This window comes from Lycium barbarum, chromosome 9 (assembly GCF_019175385.1).
Source record: "Lycium barbarum isolate Lr01 chromosome 9, ASM1917538v2, whole genome shotgun sequence".
In the NCBI taxonomy this organism is placed as follows: domain Eukaryota; kingdom Viridiplantae; phylum Streptophyta; class Magnoliopsida; order Solanales; family Solanaceae; genus Lycium; species Lycium barbarum.
The window spans coordinates 53,421,593-53,444,809 of record NC_083345.1 but is presented as its reverse complement, the minus strand read 5'-3'; the positions used below and the strand labels follow the sequence as shown (position 1 = coordinate 53,444,809).

General features: G+C 38.5%; 1 protein-coding gene across 1 annotated transcript in view; it reads right to left on the bottom strand.

Annotated features, from left to right (window-relative positions):
* Positions 1-3,193: 3,193 nt before the first annotated feature.
* LOC132608763 (aspartic proteinase 36-like) overlaps positions 3,194-23,217 on the bottom strand; it is a 37,145-nt gene continuing 17,121 nt past the window's right edge. The window contains exons 3-12 of the mRNA XM_060322499.1: positions 13,073-13,500; positions 12,809-12,965; positions 11,970-12,052; positions 11,791-11,887; positions 11,519-11,591; positions 11,184-11,396; positions 5,159-5,283; positions 4,524-4,625; positions 4,347-4,444; positions 3,194-3,677 (exon numbers count right to left, since the gene is read on the bottom strand). Coding sequence (XP_060178482.1) covers positions 3,500-3,677; positions 4,347-4,444; positions 4,524-4,625; positions 5,159-5,283; positions 11,184-11,396; positions 11,519-11,591; positions 11,791-11,887; positions 11,970-12,052; positions 12,809-12,965; positions 13,073-13,500 — 1,554 coding nt within the window. The 3' untranslated portion in view covers positions 3,194-3,499. The remainder of the gene's footprint in view (positions 3,678-4,346; positions 4,445-4,523; positions 4,626-5,158; positions 5,284-11,183; positions 11,397-11,518; positions 11,592-11,790; positions 11,888-11,969; positions 12,053-12,808; positions 12,966-13,072; positions 13,501-23,217) is intronic.

Sequence of the window (23,217 nt, the reverse complement as noted above, 5' to 3'; positions counted from 1 at the left end):
TATATAGTCTTATGTTCAGATCATAAAATCTGCATCCCTAGCCCGAGCCTGAAATTTGCTCAACGCGTTCGCGCCCTGTGGTGGCGCGTTCGCGCTGAGTTAGCCCATGGCTTCCTGTGCGTTCGCGCAAGCTATTTTCCTAGCCTACCATCCCAACTTGCAACGTCCGTATTTCCTTACCCCCAATGTCCTATTGAGGGGCGGTTGACGCCTACGGAGCTCAACGTTCAACCACGAGGTGTCACAATGCGCATGCAGGACAAGCACGCGTCGAGTCTTCGTATTTTAGTCTATAATATGACTATATAAATGTGAACATGATTTACCATAATCATGGGTTCTTGAACTTGAAACTTAAACGATGATTTAATATGATTTACCCTACTCATGTGTTGTTGAACTTGAAACTTGGTTTATGGTTTTTTAACATGATTTTCTAAATCGAACTATGGTTTTAAATACCCTTATTGATGGGAACATGAATATGAACGATTTGGCTAATGTGTCACGACTTATGAAACGACATGAATTGATAAACATTGAATTTGTTTGGCCTTAACTGTTCAGGAGGATGAATAGCTGTTATGGATCCTAACAAATCGCTTTCGAGCAGTCTTGTCATTCAGGAGGATGAGTGCCACTATGAGTTGGTTTTCCGGTGCATCGCTTTTGAGCTTCCTTGAAGGATGAGTGGCAACCGTGAGTCGGTTCTCCGGTGTATCGCTTTCAAGCACTATTTGGTCCTATATAGGCATAATTTGGGCATGTATTGACATGATTTTGGCAGGTACAACTTTTGACATAATAAACTGCAACTAAATCCTAGTAATATTAGTATTTTTGTTTGATGCTTTAAAATAAAATACCAAAAACTAAAAAAACCAAAGAGAAACTGAGATGATTGAGACGATTCTTAATTTTAATTATATACAATAAACTAACTGAAAATTTATGATATATTCTCTTTTTAGAATAATCAACCGAACCAAATCATTAACATCCCTACGCTTCGCATTCTACTTTTTTTTTTGTTCTATAGCAAAAAAAGTCTTGTTTTATTAAATCATGATTTTAGCCGTTCCATCCCATTCAACTTATTTTCCAATGGCTAATCGGGAAAAGGAGAGGGGTGTGTTTGGTATGATGGAAAATGTTTTCTTGGAAAACAAGTGATTTTCCTACTTATTTTCTTGTGTTTGGTTGGATATGCAAAACATTTTCTAGTGGTTGGTTTGACGGAAATACCAATCCAGCCCCCGAACCACACGCACATCCAACCTCCCAACTCACTACCTCTCACCTCACTCCCCCCCCCCCCCCCCCCCCCCACACACACACACAAAATTTCAACCTTCCCTACTACCCCCACCCCGTATTTTGAAAAAGATGCTACTTTCACTAAGTGGCTATTTTTATAAGATAACCAAATATGTGTATACCTTTGCAAATGACCTTTTTCCAAGACAACCAAAAAATGACTACTTTGCACTTTGAAAGACAATTCAAAAAGTGACTATGTTTGTAAACTAGCCATTTTTTAAAGTGACACAAAAAATGGCTATTTTTGCAAAAATATATTTCTTGCAAAACGGCCAAAAATACAAATTTGCAAAAATAGCAACTTTTTTGTCATTTTTCAAAAAATGGCCAATTTACAATATTAGTCATTTTTGTGTCGCTTTTAAAAAATGGGTACTTTACAAAAGTGGCCACTATCTTAGAAAGGACACATTGCAAAAATAGTTATTTTAGTATTTTCACAAAGAGGCTATTTTAAAAAATGACTACTTTTGCAAGGTAGTTAGTTTTTAAAAGTAACTACTTTCCCAAAATGACTATTTATGAAAATTGACTACTTTCAAAAAGTGACTATTTTTAAAAAGTATCTCCTTTCACAAAGTGGCTATTTTCTATTAGCAACTACTTTTACAAAGTGACTATTTTCTCAAGTGACTATTTTTGAAAAGTAGCTACTTTTCACAAGTAATATTTTTAAAAAGTAGCTACTTTTGTAAAGTTGCTATTTTTTAAAGTTACTACTTTCACAAAGTGCCTAACTTTAGGGGTTCGGGGTAGGTGGTTATAGGGGTGGGGAGGGAGGTAGTGGGGGTAGGGGTAGGAGGGGGTGGTTAAGTGGTGGGGCGTGGGTAGTGGGGGTGGTCAGATGGTGGGGTGGGGGTAGTTTAGGTGGTGTAGGGGGGGAGGTGTATGGGGTGGTGGGTGTGGGAAGGTCGAGGAGTAGGGGTTGGGGTGTTAGGTGGGTGGAGAGGAGACAATGAACTTGCAATGTTACTTGTAAAACTTGTTTTCCCTACTTTCATTAAAGAAGCCATTTTCCTCATTTTCAAGTAACTTGTTTTCCTAGAGAAAATATTTTCCATGACATTTTGACCAACCAAACATGAAAAAATTAGAAAATATTTTTCATAAAATGTTTTTCTCCATACCAAACACACTCAAAAGTTTCCCCATGTTATTTCTTCTGTAGATCACGCTTTTAATAGGGATGACAATTGGGGCGGGGCAAGGCAGGGCAACACTTAAACGGGGCAGGGCAGGGCAAGAGGGGCAAAGCTTGTTTTATGAAAATTGTAAACGGGCCACGGCAGGGCAGGGCAAAACTTTTTTTTTTCTTCAAATAGGACCGCAGGAAACTGTTTTTTTATAGCTTCAGCGGTTAATTACAATCTAAATGTTAACTTATTACAATCTGATACTTAATTACAATCTAAATATTAACTATCTGATGCTTCATTGTTTTCTTTTCTAGGATTTAGAAAAGAACGTTGACATTCTTTTTAGATAAATAACAACGGGTAGCAGAAATTAGATCATTTTGCTATATCAATAGTAGTCCAGCTAGTTAGGATGATAAAACTACTTTTAAAATGGTATATCTAAGACATTATATTTTGGGAGTCAAGCTGGCAGCTTGCTTAATTGCCTTGTCTACCTCTTCCCCTTCACTTATTAAGTAATTTGTTTTAGAAGGAAAAAAAAATGTGTTGTTGTCTCCCTTATACTATAATGCTTAGCTGTAACTATGAATATTTTACGAATGCATAAAAGAAACTGCGTTGTTATCTTCATTAATTACTTGATATTAATAAATCATGACAGTAAAATGATTGTTCATCCAATTTTTTTAAAAAGAACTCCTTAAAAAGGTAAATACCATGCTGCAAACTGAAAATAAAAAGAAGAAAAATGAAGCAGTTCTTTGTCTTCCTCTCTCCAGTCTAATGCCAGTGAGAAGCAGCAATAGCATCTTACACATTACATGATATCTTACAGTATTCACACATGAATTCGTGAGCAGTTCTTTTAGTCTTCCTCTCTCCAGTCTAATGCCAGTGAGACATTATATCTATAACTGGGTATACCTTCCTTTAACTAGACAATTTTTCTTACCTGTAACTGGGATTTTAAAAAAAGATCAGCACTTTCACGTCAGGAGTGCCTTTTCATGCATGTATACTTCAGGTTAATATAATATCTTTCAATTTAGCGGCTGGAGCTCTTTTTCATCTGTCATAGTTTCAACTCTTCCAACAGGATCATATGGGAGAGCTTGCCTTCCTCTCCAAATTAACCATCCCAGAGAAGCTGATAATCCTAGTATCAAGACAACTAAAAGTGCTACCACCACAACCAGGTAACTTTGCTGCCATCGTATCCTACATCGTTGCAATGAAACCATATCAAATCAAGATCTTTATATCATATGAAAACATCATTAATATCAGATGTTGACAATTAGTAGCTATAATACCAATGCACCCTTTAGCACCATATTTTTTTCCACTCAGACATTAAAAAAGATGGCCAATTAAAGAACAGAACCCATAACAATAATATGTATAAGAGAATCTCAAAGAACATGCAAGCACATAACCTATCTTAAATGATGCTTACTAGTGGAGTAATTAAAAAACCCGAGCACGTTTTGAGGATTTCCTAAATAAATTAATCACACAACAATCACAATTTATACGTTTAAAAGAAAAATCATCACCTACCTATCATTATCCTTGGAAGCAGTTGACCTGGTGCCATTCAATGCAGAATAATTCACGTTTCATAACTTCAGAAATGTGATATATAAATGCATTTTTTGACTAGATGAAAAGATGAACCATTCCGAGTTGTACATATCAGAAATACATGCAAGTTTTTCCCATCTGAACTCCAATGCGGTAATTTGTTTTGCATTATGAATTCAAAGGCATATTGTTTGACATATCGGTATAATTTCATTAATAATGCACCGAATTGATGCTACAAGTATATACAGCATAGCTATGCAATAGTTATGAAGATGCAAAGAATGGATTTTGCTTGTATACCTTTTTGGTGAGGGTTCAATGTCCCATTTGACTAATTTGTAGCTTCCAAATGTATCAGGAAGATGAAGACGGTTACCAGCCAACCGGCTTATAATTTCCTGCAAATAGATATGATGAATAAACAAGAGTTCCTAAATTCAAGATATAGTCTTTACACATTCTAAAGTTCAGAGTTACCACTGCAGTGGCATTTGGCATGTAATCTGCAGATTCTGCGGGAAAGATGGCCCATCTAATGAGGGAATCATTTCCTTTTGTTGAAAAGTTCATTAAGCGAACCTGCAAGGTATCTTCCAATAAGTGACATCATCACATTGAACAAAATTAACACACTAGTACATTAAAACCAGTGTTATCAAAAGCAAAAAGCGCAAAAAAACCTCTAAGGTCCGTTGGGGCTTTAAGCGCAAAGCGGAAATAAAGTGTGGACTTTTTGAAAAAAAGGCGCAAGTGGAAAATATATACAAATGTATATGTTTAGTCCAAGACTAATAATTATAAGCATGAATAAAAAATATATGGGCAAAGAAATTGAAAAAAAATTACGATAGAGTGAAATATCAATTGTTTAGTGTCGCTTTTTCAGGACATGCTCATTAGCAAGGGAAAGTATGTCATAAAGCCTTGATGAGGACACTGAAGCGCACTTTAAGCGAGGCGAAGCGCTCAACATGTTTTGAGCCTCGCTTCAGGGCTTAAGCGCGCCTTTGATAACACTGCATTAAACTAACTTAAAAATGGGTGCAAAGAGAGAGAGACTTTGGGCAAGTAATTTAGGGTCATGCAAAATTGTCATTATTAAAACAATCTACCTGTGAGACATTAACATCCAACTCTTGCGCAATGAAATGGGCAAGTTCTGGAACACGGGGCTTCAATTTCGAGTAATCGATGCTCAGTGACATATAAAATGATATTAGTCCAATTTTGATTTCCCCTGCCAAATCAGATAAAAGATGAAGGTGATAACAATCAAAAGTATCTGCAGCGGAAATAACTTGGTTCAGTACACTGAATCTTGCACAGGACCCTTCCTAAATATGAGAAAAAAGGTGTAATTCGATGGCAACAAGTGCCAGTACATGCAAATTTGTTATGCTCTAGTAAACTGTTACCAAATTTATAGTAAGGAGTCAAATTATAAGAGGGTTATGCCAAGACGATGCTCAAAATGAGGACACCATCTTCTCTGTTTCTGGCAAAGAAGTAGAGAGAAGAATTTGAGGGCTCATATGGTTGGTGTTGTAGATTTGATCAACCAGTTGCAAAACCTTAAATAGTAGCTAGATGGGCAGAGAAGAAATGGAGGGTCACAGCATGAGTCATAATGCTTCTGCTTGGAGAAGCCAGGGAGAGAGCCTCTGAAGGTGGCTACAAGTGGCTGCAGAGTATTTTCTTCTGCTGGAACAGTGTTATTGAAGGCTCACTTGAAGCATACATAAACCTTAAAGTTGGGTTTTAGTACAAGTACCAAGGTCTTAAAAAGCATATGCCTCACATCCGCACACTCTTTTATTAATATGGTAGGCACTAAACAATAAATATTGGCAAAGCATGTATCAGTTATTAAGACAACAATATGTTATAGATGAGTATCATAGTTACTGCAGTAGAAAAAATTTTAAAAATGTGCCTCTATATTGATTTGAACTTGATTGATACTTTGTAAGCATTTGGACACAATTTCAAACTAAAAATTATTTGCAAAACAGTATTTGTTTAACTATTTAGTCTATCATTTCAACCTCAAATTGAAATAGGGAATTTGGAGTTGAACATTTTGTCTGGAGTATTTCTAGTGAAATTCACACTTACAAAAGGTCAGATGTGAAATTTATATCCAAACATGACTTCAACTTCCAAATACATGTTTCAGCTTCAAGTACTCCTTCAACTTCAACCAAATATCGTCTTGGGGTTATTTAATTAAACTGCCTTTTGTCCCATAATTGCTATTTTGCGTTTATGGTTAACTTTTGTTACATTACGTTTATAGTTTTACACCTACGCCCTCTTCAACCAAAGTGCAAGTTAATTTGCATTTTGCACTTAAAGCCCCAACGACCCTTGGTGTCTGTGCTTTTCACTTTCACCAGCACTATGCTAGAGAGGTGTTTTGAGGATGTAATGAATTGAGAAAAATGAACAATGCGATGAGAAGTTTTTAAAAGAAACTACGAGACAGAAACGATACCAGACACGGATACCCAGGTAAGTCACTACAGCCTTATTCCGGCTCCTCTCTCACCAAACCCTAGCCCTGATCAACCAAATCACTTCTCCGACTTTCTTCCCATCATCTCCAGACTTTCTCCTTCACCAAAGTCCTTTCTTATCATCCTTGACCCATTCACGATATCACCTTCCTCCATAAAAGCTCCTTCTCTTCACTTTGCTGGCGAGAACCCATTTAATGAAGGGCAACAGAATCCATTATGCTGTTCGTTTCAAATCATATGGCATTACTAGGAATGCTACAAGAGCTGAGACATGGTTTGAATGGGCGGAACGGGGCCATGATTTAATGGAGAGATCGACTTATAGCAAGAAAGTTATGAAATGGCTCTGTTTTGTACTCAAAGAAGCTTCCAAAGTGCATGAAAACTCTGTGAAAAGATGGAAGATGTGTGACCACTTCACGGACTTTTTCTGATCAAGGAACTACAATAGATGTGGTCGGTATATCAGCATCGTAGATCGGTCATTCTCCTCCCAGAAATGACACTCAATACAGGATGGAGAGACATAGCATTAAAAATCGCAAGGTCATTATGTACAAAATGCTTTTACAACTGCTCCCGGGAATATAGAGGCAGATTTCCCTTCAGAGGCTGTCAGGCGTAATAAATGGACGCCAAAGGAAACTTCTGAAGCAACAGTGAAAGCATATGGCAATCGCATCAACATCTGGGAACTCTACAATCTCTGATAACAATCTGTTGGGAAGATGCCTTGTGGGGAAGTTCCCAGATTATCTTTCTGAGAATCCAACTCTGTCGGAGGTACAAAGATGAGCTTCTACCATGTGGAAATTAGTATAGGGAACTAACATATATGAGATGGGGAATCGCAATAATATATTTGAGCTCTCTTCAAAGAAAATTGTGGAGCACATCTTAAAAGGAAAATGGAGTTGGAAACAGGCCCAAATTCAAATGGAATGATGGTCGCCAACAATGGGCACAATCCGATGAATCAGATCGCTGATACTGTTTGGATCAGAATCATGGGGCTTCCTTTGCATTTGGTCGCAGAAGGTTTTTAAGGAAATAGGCAATTATTGTGGGGGATGGTTGGAGACTGAAGGAACCGAATTAAAATCACGTAAAATGGGCAAGATCAAAAGTTAAAAGGGACAGGAGGGAAATTTCACATTCAACTGATTGGGAGGAGATGTACCTTGATGTTATCCAACTTATTCGAATTTTTCCTTCTCGCAACCATCCAACCGTCTATCTTGTTAAGATTATTGTTATGACCGTTGCAGAACTTCAACCTTAAAAGTTAGCACATGACGCAAAGGGTTGTAGGTAACTCATAAGTTTCCATGGCCTCCCTCTCATGTTCGATGTCGGACCACGAGTCACCCCTCACCCATCTGAACCGGCATCGCTCTCGCTGGCATTCAGCCAGACTCGACTATCACTAGCTATGAATGAGACGAAGTTGGCTCTAAGACCACTTTGTGACGAATGTGTCTAACTTCAAATCCAAAAGCTAGCTCATAATGTGAAGCATTGCAGACCGCTTATAAGCTGCCCAACCTCCCTCTCCTATCATGGGACTGGCATCACAATATAAGGATACTTATGTTGTTAAGACTATGTAAATAGGATAGGAAACTACGTAATTATGTCCTAGACTAGAAGACATTATTCACACCAATTAAGAAGATTATGTCAATAATTAGGGGAAAACGTCAAATTTGCTCCTCTATTATCCTAAATTGAGCAACTTTACCCTCCGTTATATTTTGGGTCTAATCTTATCCTGCCATTAGGAAAAAGTGTCATCTTCTCCCTGGACCCTTGACGAAGCTCCAGCCTAATCGAAGTATGTTAAACTTGGAGTCCATCCATTTCACGTTGGAGCTCCGTTAGAAGCAAGGGAAAATATAAGATGATTTGCTAACAACGGGGCTATGAATGGACCAAAGTAGGGTAAAATTGAGTGATTTCAATTAGTACAGGGTCATATTTGGACCTTCCTCCCCAAAATTATGTATTTTTAAAATTTTAAAGGGTATTGGTAAACATATTACTCCCTCCGGATCAAAAAATGTCCACTTAGTCTTTTTTTCTTGGGTCAAAAAGAGTGTCCACTTATCAAATCAAGAAAGAATTAATCTTTTTTTTTTCAGATTTGCCCCTATTAAGTGCTATGTGATCAAATCCCAATACCTATTTAATTAGGATCAGTTTAGTCAAATTACCATTTTTTTCTAGGACTTTGTATTTTCTTAAGGGAAATGCAAATGGCTAAGTGGACACTTTTTGTGATCCGGAGGGAGTATCATCTTATCTTGAGGTAATAAACTAGCATAACATTCTGAGGGGTCCAAGGTATGTCTTTTTTGTTCGGAAAGCAGTATGGAGAGCTATTTTTAAGGTTAACAACATAAGAAAAAGCAAAATCCACATTAGTTTGTGCAACGTGCAAACAGGAAGGAGATGACATTAACCACTGGTTGCTTCACTAATAGATGGCATATAACTGGTGAGTGGCATGGAACATGTGTTTGGAACTGAATTGATAATACAAGGAAGAGAAAATACATAATTCCCCCCCTAAAGTTATCCCAAAAACTTAGTTACGCACTTTAACTTTATGGATATTTTTTTACCCCCTTATTCTTATTCGCAGTGAAATTAGTACCCTCTTAAGAGATGATGTGGCAAAGAAAGTGGTTCTACCCTCCCATAGGCGCGTGACAGAGGAAATAAAGTAAAAATCGAGTTAAGTGATACACATGGCATTTTCTTATTGGAGATATTGAATTAATTACATTTACTTAGTGGGACCTTTTCTTTAATTTTCTTTTCTGATTTTTCCTTTTCCCTTTTTCCCATTCTCTTTCTTTCTCTTCTTTCATTTCCCCAAACCTGCAAATTACCTCCGGCATGCCATTATTCTGGCAGCTAATCGATGACGGCGTCATTTGCTTGTACGAGTACTTGATTTAATTTTTTTGTTTATTTTATTTTGTTATTGATGGCTTACTTCCTGTTAGGGCTTAGGAGTACCATTTAACATCTGTGTTAAACAAATAAACTCTCTCACCATGAAAGTTCGGGTGCACAGTGCAAGGGGTAAGTGGTAACCCATCTGTTTTGTATAAAATTGAATATGAATTTTGTAGATGGGTCACTCTATTTGATGTAATCAACAACTGGGTTTGAGGAATCTTGGAAAAAAAAAGGAAGAAATTATGGAATTGGGCTATAATTAACTCTCGTCCTCCCCATTTTCCTCCTCCAATTTGCTGCCGGAAAGTTTGTCCTTCAACTTTTGGGTTGTAGGGAAGGATGAAGGTTGGGGTGGGTGCAAAGGAAAAAAGAATTTTAGAAAATATAAAAAATGAGTTTTTGACACGTGGAGGTGCGTGTAGAACACCTGGTTCTGTACTTTTAAGTAGGTATTAAATTCACTTGAAAGTTGTGGGGGGTAAAAAATTACCCGCAAAATTAAATTGCTAAAGTGAGTTTTTGGGACAAGTTAAGGGGAAATTTATGTATTTTCCCTACAAGGAATCATCAGAGATTTATTTAACATGGGATAAAGATCAAAAGAAAGGTGGTGAAGGACATCATGGAAACAGCTATCTTCGCACTTTGTAGATGATATGGAAGTAAGAGAGCATTCCAAGAAGTCCAAAATTATTTTTGTAAAATTAGTGGAACCTTTTTTTTCTTTAGTACATTCTTTTAGCACATGCAGAATGCTGATCAGTATTGATGACTGAATACCCTTTGTAGATAATTATGTTTCTGACTAGAATTCTTTATTTTTTGCATAGCTTGTATCTGCGGTTCTTCCCATCATATCAATAAGAACTTAATTTCATAAACGCTTCAGCTATGCAGGAGGAAATTTTGCACCAAGAAAGTACAAAAATTCTTAATTCCAACCTTTAAGGTCTTAAGAGTGCAAACTCTCACACATGTCATTTGTGAAGTGATACCAGTTATTTGGCTTGAGATCGAACATAATTATGACTCTCAATTGCTACACTTACAATCACCTTTCTTTTTTCCATTCTGTAATAAGTCAGATGGTGTTGACTTACAAAAATGTTGCAGTATGAGTTACCCCACCAAAAATCTAACCATCTATGCAATTTCCTGTCTACCCCAAAATAGTAAATGAACAAAGCTCTTGACAAATAACAAGGAATTCTCAATTGAGAGGGAATTTGAGATTGTTGCATAACGTATCACATGTTATCATGGAGTAACTGTTGTACTTCATGAAAGTATGAAACTGTAATCTCCGTCAATAGATAATGTTTCTTTGGGTCCAAAAACTCATGCTCAAATGTCATTTCGAAAACTGACATTTGTAAACAAAGAAAAAACATTCATGGACCAAAACTAAAGGGAGCATATGAGATCTTGAAACATGACCTAATCTAAGGCAGCATAGAAAAACACCAACATGGTACAATTCTAAGTTTGATTCTCCATTTTCACTATAAATAGATCAGAAACACTACTGGATTCAAAATTTAGGGGGAAAATATCCGAATCACCGTAGTGGAACTGCAGAACTGCATAAAACATGGCATTTGCATACTAACGGTGACAAAAGATACTAGTTTGGAGAATAGTTTCTTCATACCAGCTGCATAATACTCCGAAGGTACACTAGGTGCCAGTGCTGGAGTCATATTTGCAGTGGAGTTTGTGTTGTCCATGCTCAAGGGCGGTGGTGGAGGTAGAGATGAGGGAGATACATTAAGTCTATCCCATAACTCAGAACAATTAGTTTTCCAAAAACCAATCCTTTCATTTTCACGATCATAGGTTACAAGAGTGTTACGGACAACAATTCCTGGTGAAATATAAGCAAAAAGAATGCATGTTAAAGATTATATAACTAAGAAGATTTTGGTGGATGAACTTTTCCAAGATGCTAAGGATATCTATCCTTATTAAAAAAAAAAAATTACATACCTCCAAGAAGAGTAGTTGGGTCCTTTCCATTCTGGAAAATTCCAAAGCAGTAAGCCCCGCGCACCTTTGAGTGCTACAATCATAAAGTTATAGCATTTACGATACAATTAAGAAAAGGGGAAAAAATAGTCAATCTAGAAAAACACAACGCAAATGGAGTTACAGCCACTTATCAAAACAATTGGAGCGACGAGGAGAGATGAAGCCAAAAGGAGACACAAATTCTAAAGGCAAGGTCATAAGAAAAGAACCAAGTGGATTAAGATGCCTACCTTGAATAAGTAGTTTTCAGGAGTGAGAGATAGTTTCTTTCCATTGCTAAATACCATGTCGACAGGTGGAAATGATTTTGAAAGTTGTGAGATGTCACTGAAATAAACAAGACAATACAACTTGTGACACCAAAAACAAAAGAAAAGAATGACATAACATTCCCGTAGTAATTTATTACCTTCCAGCACCAGAAAAGCATATATCTTTATAGTTTGGGTCAGGCCCTTCGATCTCTCTTAGGGAAGGAATTTCTTTCATGACCTATAATAAATTTTCAGAAGTTCATTTAAGGAAGAAAAAAATTGTCTTAATTACAACATTGGACAAAGCATCCACCACCCACTGGTAGCACATTATTAGTGATCCACAATCCATCAATCCACTTCTTACATTTACACAAAGTAACAAATCTAATAATGAATGATGAGAAACTAAAATAATCAAAGATTTTCAGAAACTTTCAACTATATGTTAAAGAAAGGTTTTCAAAAGTTCTTTTTAGCGAGCTAATTGTAATTGGTAGAAAAAATTGCATGTTACAGGAAAAACCAACTACACTAAGTAGTTAAAAACATAAATTAAGCGCTACAAGATGCTGCACCACAAGAAAAATTAAATGGTTAAATGAGTGTCTGATGTATAGGATCACAAAACACCTGGATACGCATTGAAGCCTTAGCCTTATACTTGAGTTAACTAAGAGGCTTTAGTTCAAATCCCGCGTATTAACAGGTATTCTCTAACTATGCTGACTACTTTATTTACACCAATGGTTGTTTGTTCCACCAATCAATGGTGTAAATCGTACTCAAGCAAAGGTGACCTTAAAAAAGGACATCTGCAATCAAAAAGGCATTAAAGACAAACACTTCATTCAAATGAAATTCCTCTTTCACAGATTTAATTACTTCAGCCCACTCTTCTAGCCATAAGCATGCTATATTTCACGATTACTTGTCTCCGGCAGAGTGCATCATGAAAATAATAGATATAATAGCACGTAATTAGAAAACATACAGCACTCTTGAAGGCCACAAATGCAGCTTCTGGAAGGTAAGCGTATGTGGTACCACTATCAAGCACAGTCCCATGTTTTCCATCAAAAATCTGTGGATTAAGATTCAATGGCTTCCCAGCAACATGTATCCCCTTCAGTTCAATATTGTAATATGGACTGTTTGCCATCCGAAACTAGAGTAAATGCATAAGATTTATCGAGTGTATTTGTTATAACACCTAAATTCCCCTGTCTTTAAAACAATTATTACATCCAATACATACCTGCGTACAGGATCTGAATGGGTAAAAACCATCTCAGAAGGAGGTTTTATTCCTCCAAGAACCATTGCACCACCACCGAAATCCATTCCGCCATAACATAAGGAGAAGGAATCACTAATCACATGTTTCTCGACAAGTTGATCCACTATACTTAGATCCCCTCGACCTAAGCCCATTATACCATCAGCATGTTGGCTGTAAAGATCACCAGTTTCCAGATTTTCACATCCAAAAACAGCTCGCTGGGGTGCCAGCTCACTTTGGTTCCCGAAGGACACAATGTCCTCTCCGAGCACTCCACTACTAGAGCTCATCTCAGCATATTGCCTTTCATATATACATTGCTCCCTCTCATTGTCACAGGTACAATCAATATTGCACTTCACAGGTTGATAGGTACTTGACATTTCTGGCTGAAACTTAGGATCCTGATTCAAAGAACAATGAAAGAAGTGCCACTGATCAAAAGAGAGAAATTATGTTTGATCCAATCTGTGGTAAATTAAGCATGCATCAATGAGATAGAGGCAATATATTCGCTAGAAGGTTGAGATTTTCTCAACCAAAAAAAAAACTGTAACGAATGCCAAATGGCTACATTTTTAATAAGAGCAAGCACCAGTTACTGTATATTTCACAATCACAAGAAATATTACCAAAGAAACATGATATTACTATCATGAAAGAAATATTCTTTATGATAGAGCTGCATATCCCGCAACAAAGAGAAGCTTAGAATTTTATTTTTTTTTCCGTTATAATGGTAAGGTATTCTCCTGTAGTTTCTTGTACACCAGATTTCTGTTACTATTTGTTTGTTTCTTGTACTTTGCTTATCATGCAGTTTTGTTGAAGTTACTGTTCATTTTTTCAGAATGCTTTGTCATGTTTTCTATAGTATTTTGCCATGGCTTCTTCACTTCCATTATTTCTTTTTTCAAGCTGCTTTGAATTGCTTTTTCTTGAGCCGAGGGTCTATCGGAAACTGCCTCTCTACCTCACAAGGTAGGGGTAAGGTCTGCGTACACTCTACCCTCCCCATACCCCACTTGTGGGATTAAACTGAGTATGTTGTGTAATGGTAAGGTATTTTGATGAACAAAAGCACTAAGAAAGTGCTAAAGAACTGTGTAGGAGGCTAAGAGTGTCTAGCAGAGCATTTTCATCATTTATAAGGGATTGCCTACACCAAAAATATAGCAAAAGAATAGACCTATGTTTAAGGAAAAGTATATTTTCTTTTTTGCCTTTAAATATTTTAAGATTCCTTCCTAACCAAAATGGCATTGAACTTACTTCTAGATTGTTTTCTTCTTTTTCTTCCTTTACATACTATAGACAATAAAATTCGCGTCGGGAAAATAATAATCAAGACAGGAAAATATCGCAACAATCTTTGTATTTGATTTCAGAATATGAGTGTTACAATCTCTATGATTCCTCTGATTCGTCTTTTCAACAATAAATCCAAGGGCTTTTTAGCTTGATCTTGAACTTGATGGATTTAATTTTGACTTGGACTGAATTCAAGGGCTTTTGAGCTTGATCTTGAATCTGCGTCTTGATCTCTAGAACTTCTAGAGAAATATTTGAATGCTTGAATGCTTTTAGCTTGTAGAGAAATTTGCAGCGTTAGATCCACGAGCTCTCTCTTGCTTCTTGTTAGAACTTCTGTCCCCTTTTCTGAATTATGAGACCCCTCTTTATAATTGTAGGATGGAGGAGTTGTGATAAGGACAGACTTCTTTCGACCAATCAGATTTAAGCTGACATGTCGATATTTGATTGGCCGGAACATGTCACTTGTACATGTGGCGCATCTTCATTGGCCTTTGATTTGACTAGGCATGCTGCATCATTTTGACACGTGGCATGGTCCTATTGGCTTTCTCTCTTGACTTGGCGTGCCACGTCATTTGACATGTGGCACCAATTTGGGCCTCTAGGAAGATGACATCTTGGGCTTAGCAAAGTGAGCTCATTATTTATAACCCAAATTAATGGACTAGCCCATAAAAATTGGATTATTAATCAAATCCATATTTATTGGACTTAAATAATTAATTCAATTATATTAATCCATAATATTTATTTGGACTAATATATCTTGAATTTAACATAATCCAAATTTCTTGCGGATTTAAATTCAATAAAATTCTGTTGTCCACAAATGCCCCCTACTTCAAGACTTGCGAGGATGTAATGGTTAAAACTTTAACAAGGGTTGAAGTATTAATGGCAACACGTAAGAGAACCATTAATTTATCGTCCTTGATAATTTTATATATCACAGCGAACTTTCTCCTTTCATTGAACAAACCAAGTCTTTCCTTTAGGATCCTCTTTAATACATGATGTATTCCATTGTCCATTCGTTGAAACAAACAGCAAGCTAATTAACATTTATCACATAACAACTTAAGACTTAAGAGATGAAAATGATATATATGGTATGTAGATTGGCAGATCCACGTGGATCAACATAATGATCCCCACAGTGGATTTAAGTCACAATTTGAGTTGAAGAAGGAGCCGACTACTGCGTTTTGTCGTGGAATTGTTGAGGCGGTGGCCTCTCCTTATCCTACTAAAATTCTTGTGAATTCTTTTCTCCAAATTTGCATGGGATTAGGGAACTCAAGCCTCCATATTACCTCTATAAATAGCTACGTCCTTCTCATTCGTAGAGAACCAAATTTTTTTTCTTTTTTGCTCTCTTTAATAGAAGCTCGAGTCCGACTTGCAAGCAGCAAAGTGCAAGGTAATTTTTTTTCGTCGGGTTCGCGCTTCGTTTTGTCATCTTTTTTTTTTTTTTTTTTCAAACGACAATGATGAGTTCTCGTTCAAGGGAAGGACCCATGCATGAAAAAGATAGTTTTGAGGCGCAAAGGGGTGGATACTAGTCCCCGCTCTAAGAACGGTAAGGTAATCTTACGGCGCAGAGGGATGGTTACTCGTCCCCGCCCTAAGAACGGTAAGGTAATCTTACGGCGCACAGGGATGGATACTCGTCCCCAACCTAAGAACGGTAAGGTAAAGGGATGGACACTCGTCCCCGCCCTAAGAATGGTAAGGTAATCTTACGGCGCAAAGGGATGGATACTCGTCCCCGCCTTAAGAATTTAGGGAGTTCATTTGTCAAGGTCTTTGTACCTATGGATATACGTCCAAGTCTACTACTAATAACTTCTCTTGTCCTTTGCAGCTTGAAGAGATGGTTTACTTCAGACACTACACTTCCCTATCCATCAAACTAAGGTATCTCGTAGTTGAGACTGAAGATAGCGCGGACCAAACTAGATTCTTGATTCATACCATACTAGCTGGGCGATATGCGAGTCCGTGGCCTTCTTTGAGGAATCCGCTTCATATGGCATATTAGACGTCGGAGAAAACCCAAAATTCTAATCGATCATCCAAGATGTGGTCACTCCAAGCACCAAACCATCATCATGCCAACATTGCGTCCGCGCTACCGTGCTTAGCTCGTCGTATAATTCAAGGAGAGATACGCTGGGGAGACACTGTAACGATTGAGGGAGAGTATCGTCACATTCCAGGGTATTGGGAATGGGCTGAAGATATACTTGGGAAGAGTCAAGAAATCTTGGGTATGGCTCAGATTTATGATGCGGTTTATGCTTCACTTTTTACTTACGATCGCAATTCAGATATTCTGCAAGCATTTTGTGAAGCTTGGTGCCCAAGACGAATACACTCCTTACATCTGTTGGCGAATTATCCATTTCCCTTTGGGCCTTACATGTTCTTGGAGGCTTACCTATTTGGGGTTCTCTTTATGAAGAAGTGGTTCCTGAGGCCAAGGAACTTATCGGATTAGACCGAAGAAGAACAAGATATGTTTCTCGAGCTTGTGAATATTTGTTCGCAGCCTTCCATCATCTCCGAGGTGTCGACCAAGCAGTCTCATTGAGCAAGTGGATAAAATTTTGGTGCAAGAAACCTATAAGGTATGAACCTGCTTCACCAAGGAAGGAAAAGAAATCTGCTCGTCTCAAATCGACACATAATCCTACTGGGACTTTACCCGATACGACAACATGGTCAATCACGGAAGACGCGGTATTTTCCAAGCTTGGGGTGACGTATGACAAAAGAGACGATACATATTTGGCAGCTTTCTTGTCCTGTTGGTTGTGCACTTTCGTCTTCCCAAATAAGAAAGGTGATTTCATTCGTCCAGGGACTTTCAAGATGGCAAGCATGATGGCGAGTGGACGGAAGGTCGGCCTTGCTATTCCAGTTTTGGCAAGTATCTACAATGGCTTGAATAAGATTTCATCTTCCTCGCAACTTGATCAAATTAAAGTTTGCTTTCCTATTCATTATGTTTATGGCTGGCTTGCCCATTATTTTAAAACTCATTATCCACTTACCCATGGACCATCTATTCCCAAGAAGGTGGCCTACTCAGGGGAAGGTGGTGCAAAGTATTTTGACAAAAGTGACGCGAGAAGACGCATTCATATTGAGGAAAGCGCGATTTGGACATCAACCATGCTAAATAATTCTCACCCTTACTATTATGTAAATGGTGGTAGAGCGCCAGAGCTGGAGTCAATTTATTTTAAGAATATCCGTTTTAACTATCTCCCTCTGAGGTGCAATAATTCATTCATCATTGAGCCATATAGTCCACATCGCTTCAGTCGTCAATTTGGGTTTTATCAAAACAAGCCTGGTATTTTGGGGAATGATGTCTGCGATGTATCTTTAGAGGAAGGGCTCATGTTTTGGAGGATTTGCACAATGGATCGATCTATGTCACGAGCAATTTTTCCTTCAATCACTTCCAATGTAAAGAAACTCTCTTCAGCTGACTACTAGACCTGGTGGAAGAAGACGCACGGGGATTTCCTTGACAAACACCTGCAGACTTTAATGAATATTGTTGGGCCAATTGCTACCGCACTCTTGAAAGAATCAGATGAAGTATGTGCAAATGAAGTCCCCAATACTAACATCCCTTGTGCTTCAAATGCTAAGTTGTCTGGGCAGCACCAAGGAAAGGAAGCTCAATTGCCATCAAATGTTTTAGGAGAAGAGTGCCCTGCTCAAGTCGTCTATTCTTCCAAAAGACTATCCCAAGAAAGGAGCGAGAGTAGCAATGGAGATCGTAACTTTAAGAGAGTGAAAGCACGTCCAAGCAGCTTGGAAGATACTAAAACTCCTGTGGTTGAAATCTCTGACAACATTGGTAGCCCTTCGACGACTATGACAGCTCCTATTAAAGAGGTATGATAAAATAAACTTTTAGGTTATCAGGTATACCTCAGTGACCTTTACTAATTATTCGTCTTTCTTGTGCAGTCAAGTGGTCTCAGAGTATTGCAATGAGAAGGGTCACAAGATAGTACTGAGTCTATATCTGGTCCGGACTTAATGCAACCACCTTTTACAGCCAGAGTAGGAAAAGACTCAACTTCCCTTCCTCGTGATGAAGTTAGAGAAAGATTGAGTTCTGATATACACAAGCGTCCAGCAACTTCGGTGTCCGTGTTCGAAGGAAAGAAGGTTGTCCTAGACCATCTAAAGAAGTTTATCTCTACTCTTTGGGATGTGATTCAAGGTAAGCTCTCCAGAAGTGATGTAGACTGCGCTTCGTCCCTTGAAGATGAGATCCGAGTGATCCTCGAAGAGATGGATGGCAAGGATGTGGATGTTTCACCTTTGACAAAATTATTGAACTCCTTCTTTGAGTTTGCTGCTTCATATGACCAGGCACGATTAACTCTACATGATAAGGATGTGGAAGCTGCAAGAAAAGAGTCGTTTATAGCAGCTGGAGAGCGTTTTTCAAATGCCATGCTCAAAGAATATGAAACAGTTGTAGAAGTATCCTCTATCCATCAATCCCTAGATAAGGTGAAGGAGAAGATAGAGAAGCTGCGAAAAAAAAAGAGATTTAGAAGCCCTCTTAGAAGTCACCGAGAAAGAAGTTGAAGAAGCCAAATTAGGAGCCTCGACTGCTAGCAATGAGTTCGATGCATGCTTTGACGTAGACTTATCGAATGTTGACGACTTGATTGATTTGGAGCAGAAGAAGGAGCGTCTAGAAGCGATGCGCCAAGACTTAATCAATTATAAATTGTGTTTAGATTAGTCTATAGGAACATTTTTTTTTCTTGCTCTCCTTTTATTTTCCTGCCTTTAATTAGTTGATGTTCTCGATAGTAATAAAAGTTTCTTGCGTTTTGGTTTATACTGCAGTTCACATTGATATCTCTTTTGTGCTTAAACATCAAGGACCATTTACTTGTTTCATTGCACATTGCTATTGTATTGGGCTTTGCTTTATCTTAAATGTTGTTGTTCATGTCTCGAAGTTCTTGCGGGCGGCTTTACATGCTGAAACGCCGATAGTTTCAGATTCACGCAGTTTCGCCAAAAAAAATTCATATCTCGATGTAGAAGCGTTGAAACCATGAGCAGCAAAATTCTCAAGAAACTAGACTTAGGAATCTATCATGTATCCAAAAATCAAAGTCAACAAACATATAGATCATCCCAGATAAATTCAAGAATTTGGCTCTACATGCTAAAATGCCAATATTTCTCAGATTCGAGCAGTCTCGCCAAAAAATTCATATCTCGACGTTAGGCCGTTGAAATCACGAGCCATAAAATTCCCAAGAAACTAGACTCATAAATCTAGCATGTGTCCAAAAATCAAAGTCAACAAACATATAGATCATCCCAGATAAATCCAAGAATTTGGCTCTACATGCTGAAACGCTAATATTTCTCAGATTCGAGCAGTCTAGCCAAAAAATTCATATCTCGACGTAGGGGCATTGAAATCACGAGCCGCAAAATTCCCAAGAAACTAGATTCATAAATCTAGCATGTGTCCAAAAATCAATGTCAACAAACATATAGATCATCTCAGATAAATCCAAGAATTTGGCTCTACATGCTGAAACGCCAATATTTCTCAGATTCGAGCAGTCTCGCCAAAAAATTCATATCTCGACGTAGGGGCGTTGAAATCACGAGCCGCAAAATTCCCAAGAAACTAGACTCATAAATCTGAATAGTTCCAGATAAATTCAAGAAGTTGACAATACATGCTAAAAGGTCGCTAGTTTCAGATTTGCGCAATTTCGTCGAGAAAATTCATATCTCGATGTAGGAACATCAAAATTATGAGCCGCTAAATTCTCAGGAAACTAGACTTACTAATCTAATATGTATCCAAAAATCAAAGTTGGAAACCCTCTGGATCATCCCAGATAAATTTGGGAAATCCACCTTAGATTTTTTATTCCAACTTGAAAACTTGACGGATTTGAAGGATTGAACTTGAAGGCTTGCTGGATTCTAAGACTTCAACTTGCAGAGATGGTGAATTTAAAACTTTAGCTTGAAGACTAACATATTTGAAGGCCTCGCCTTGCAGTTGCGATGGCTTTGGACTTCAACTCAAAGAGTTGCCGAATTTGAGGCCTTCAATTTGGAGACCAATGGTTTTGCAGACTTTAACTCCTTGATTTAACCACTTGCTAAGAGATTACAGTCATTCCATTGGAGAAACCCATTTGTCATGGAGATTTGCCTTCGTTGGACTAATGATATTTAGTGAAAGTCCAAATTGAAGCAAAGGGATGCTTGTATGTACGATCTCCATGCGCCTGGTCAGGCGAACTTCATTTTGAACAACGCATAGGGGGATGCGTTTTTTTTTTTTACTCATGCGACTGAACTTAGAATAAAACTCTAAGCGCCTACGTACCTCGGTGAAGAGGATCAAGTCATACCGTAGTTCAGAAAAATGAGTTTTTTTTTTTGTCCTAACTTTTGCCTAGGCTGCTCCTTGCGGGGTTTTCAACCTAGCGGACATTTTTTTTTTGTGTCCTAACTTTTGCCTAGGCCGCCTCTTGCGAGATTTTCAACCTAGCGGACATTTTCTTAGGCCGTGTACAGTTTATACTCTTGCGGGCCAGGAGTTACATGCAGTTTATGCTCGTGCCTTAAGGAGCGCTATCTTACTTTAAGGATAGTACTTCTTCAAAAACCTTGCGTTGATAGGACCGATCCTCAGGCCATCCGCATCAACAAGCTTGTAAGCGCCACTTGAATATGCTTCTTGTATGACATATGATCCATCCCATTTTGAGGTGAATTTGCCCCCAGATTTATGGGAAACGATGATGGGTCTTCTTACTGCAAGGACTTGATCTCCCACTTGGAAGGACCTCAAGCGAACCTTCTTGTTGAAGGCACGAGATAGACGGGCTTGATAACATTCAAGATTTTGTTGAGCCTCCAACCTTTTCTCATCAAGTGCTTCTAACTCTGCAAGACGCAACCGAGCATTTTCCTCTTCGGTGAGCCCTTCTTGAATAGCAAGTCATAAAGAAGGTATTTGGCGCTCAAGTGGTAGGACTGCTTCAACTTCATAAGCAGGCGAGTATGGGGTTGCTTGCGTTGGTGTGCGGTAAGTCGTCCTATATGCCCACAAAGCTTCTTCCATTCGTTCATGCCAATCTCGTTTGGACTTGGAGACAACCTTCTTCAACAAGTTACACAAAGTCTTATTGAACGCTTCAGCTAGACCGTTGGCGGCAACATGATACATAGAAGATTTACGCTGCTTGAAGCCGAAGAGATCACAAATCTTGTTCATCAATTTGTTATCAAATGGCTTGCCATTGTCCGTTATTATGTAACGAGGAATGCCGAAGCGGTAGATGATGTTTACTCGGATGAAGTTCGCAACATTCTCCTTCTTCACTTCTTTAAGAGCGATAGCTTCGGCCCATTTTGAGAAGTAATCGGTTGCAGCCAAGATGTACAAGTGTCCACCAGAAGATTTCGGCAACGGACCAACGACATCCAACCCCCAAGCGTCAAATGGCCAAGATGCGACGGTTGGGTGTAATGCTTTGGGCGGCTGATGTATAAAATTCGCATGAAACTGATAAGCCTTGCATCTTCGAGCATAGTCAAAGTAATCTTTCACCATCGTTGGCCAATAATATCCCATCTTTTTTATGTGGAAGTGGAGCTTTGGTCCAGATTGATGTGATCCACATACTCCTGAATGTGCTTCTTGCAAAGCTTGGACTGCTTCATCCTCCCCCAAACATCGCAAGAGTACCCCCTTAAAAGATCTTCTATATAAGGTATCCTTGTAGTCAAGGAATCGAGGTGCACGACGACGAATCTCAGTTCTTCTTCTTGAGTCTTCTGGCAGTATCCCATAACTTAAGTAATCAATGATGGGTTGTCGCCAGTCTTCCTTTGCAGCTTCAGAAATAGCTACGAGATGCTCAGGCTCACTTTCCGCGCCTTCGTCCTCATTTGGTGGAGGTACTACCCATTTTTGGCAGATAGGCACTTGAGTTTGATCTGGTAGAGTTAGTGTTGAAGCTAGAGCAGCTAAAGCATCAGCTTTCTTATTTTCCTTCCTTGGAACGTGCTGAAGAGTCACATTACCAAGCCATCCTATCAACTTCTGAGCATAACCATGATAGGGGAGTAATTCAGGCTTCCTGACTTCATAACTTCCCAGGAGTTGATTGATCACCAACTGAGAGTCACCAAACACTTGTAACTGCAACTGCTTCATGTCAACTGCCATTTCAAGTCCAAGTATTAGTGCTTGGTATTCAGCGACATTGTTGGAGCAACATTATGTCAAAGTAAAGGAGTATGATAGAACTTCTCCTTGCGGAGTAACAAACACCACACCAGCACCAGCTCCATCACGTTATGAAGCACCATCAAAGTACATTTTCCACGGAGGTTGAATTTCAACGACCATTGCATCTTCATCAAGAAGTTCATCGGTTAGCTCCCAATCATCAGGTATCGGGTGATCCGCCAAAAAGTCCGCCAATGCCTGTCCTTTTACAGCCTTTTAAGGGATATATGTGATCTCAAATTGTTGAAACTGGAAGTACCACCTTGCTAGTCAATCACTGAGGACTGGTTTTAACATCACAAACTTAATGGGATTTGCCCTGGAAATAAGATGAACACTATGAGCTTGAAAGTAGTGCTTCAACTTTTGAATCGAGAAGACTAAAGCCAAACACCACTTTTCAATTGGCGTGTAATTCAGCTCATTTGGTGTCATCATTCTGCTTAAGTAGTAAAGAGAATTTTGTTTCCCTTCACTA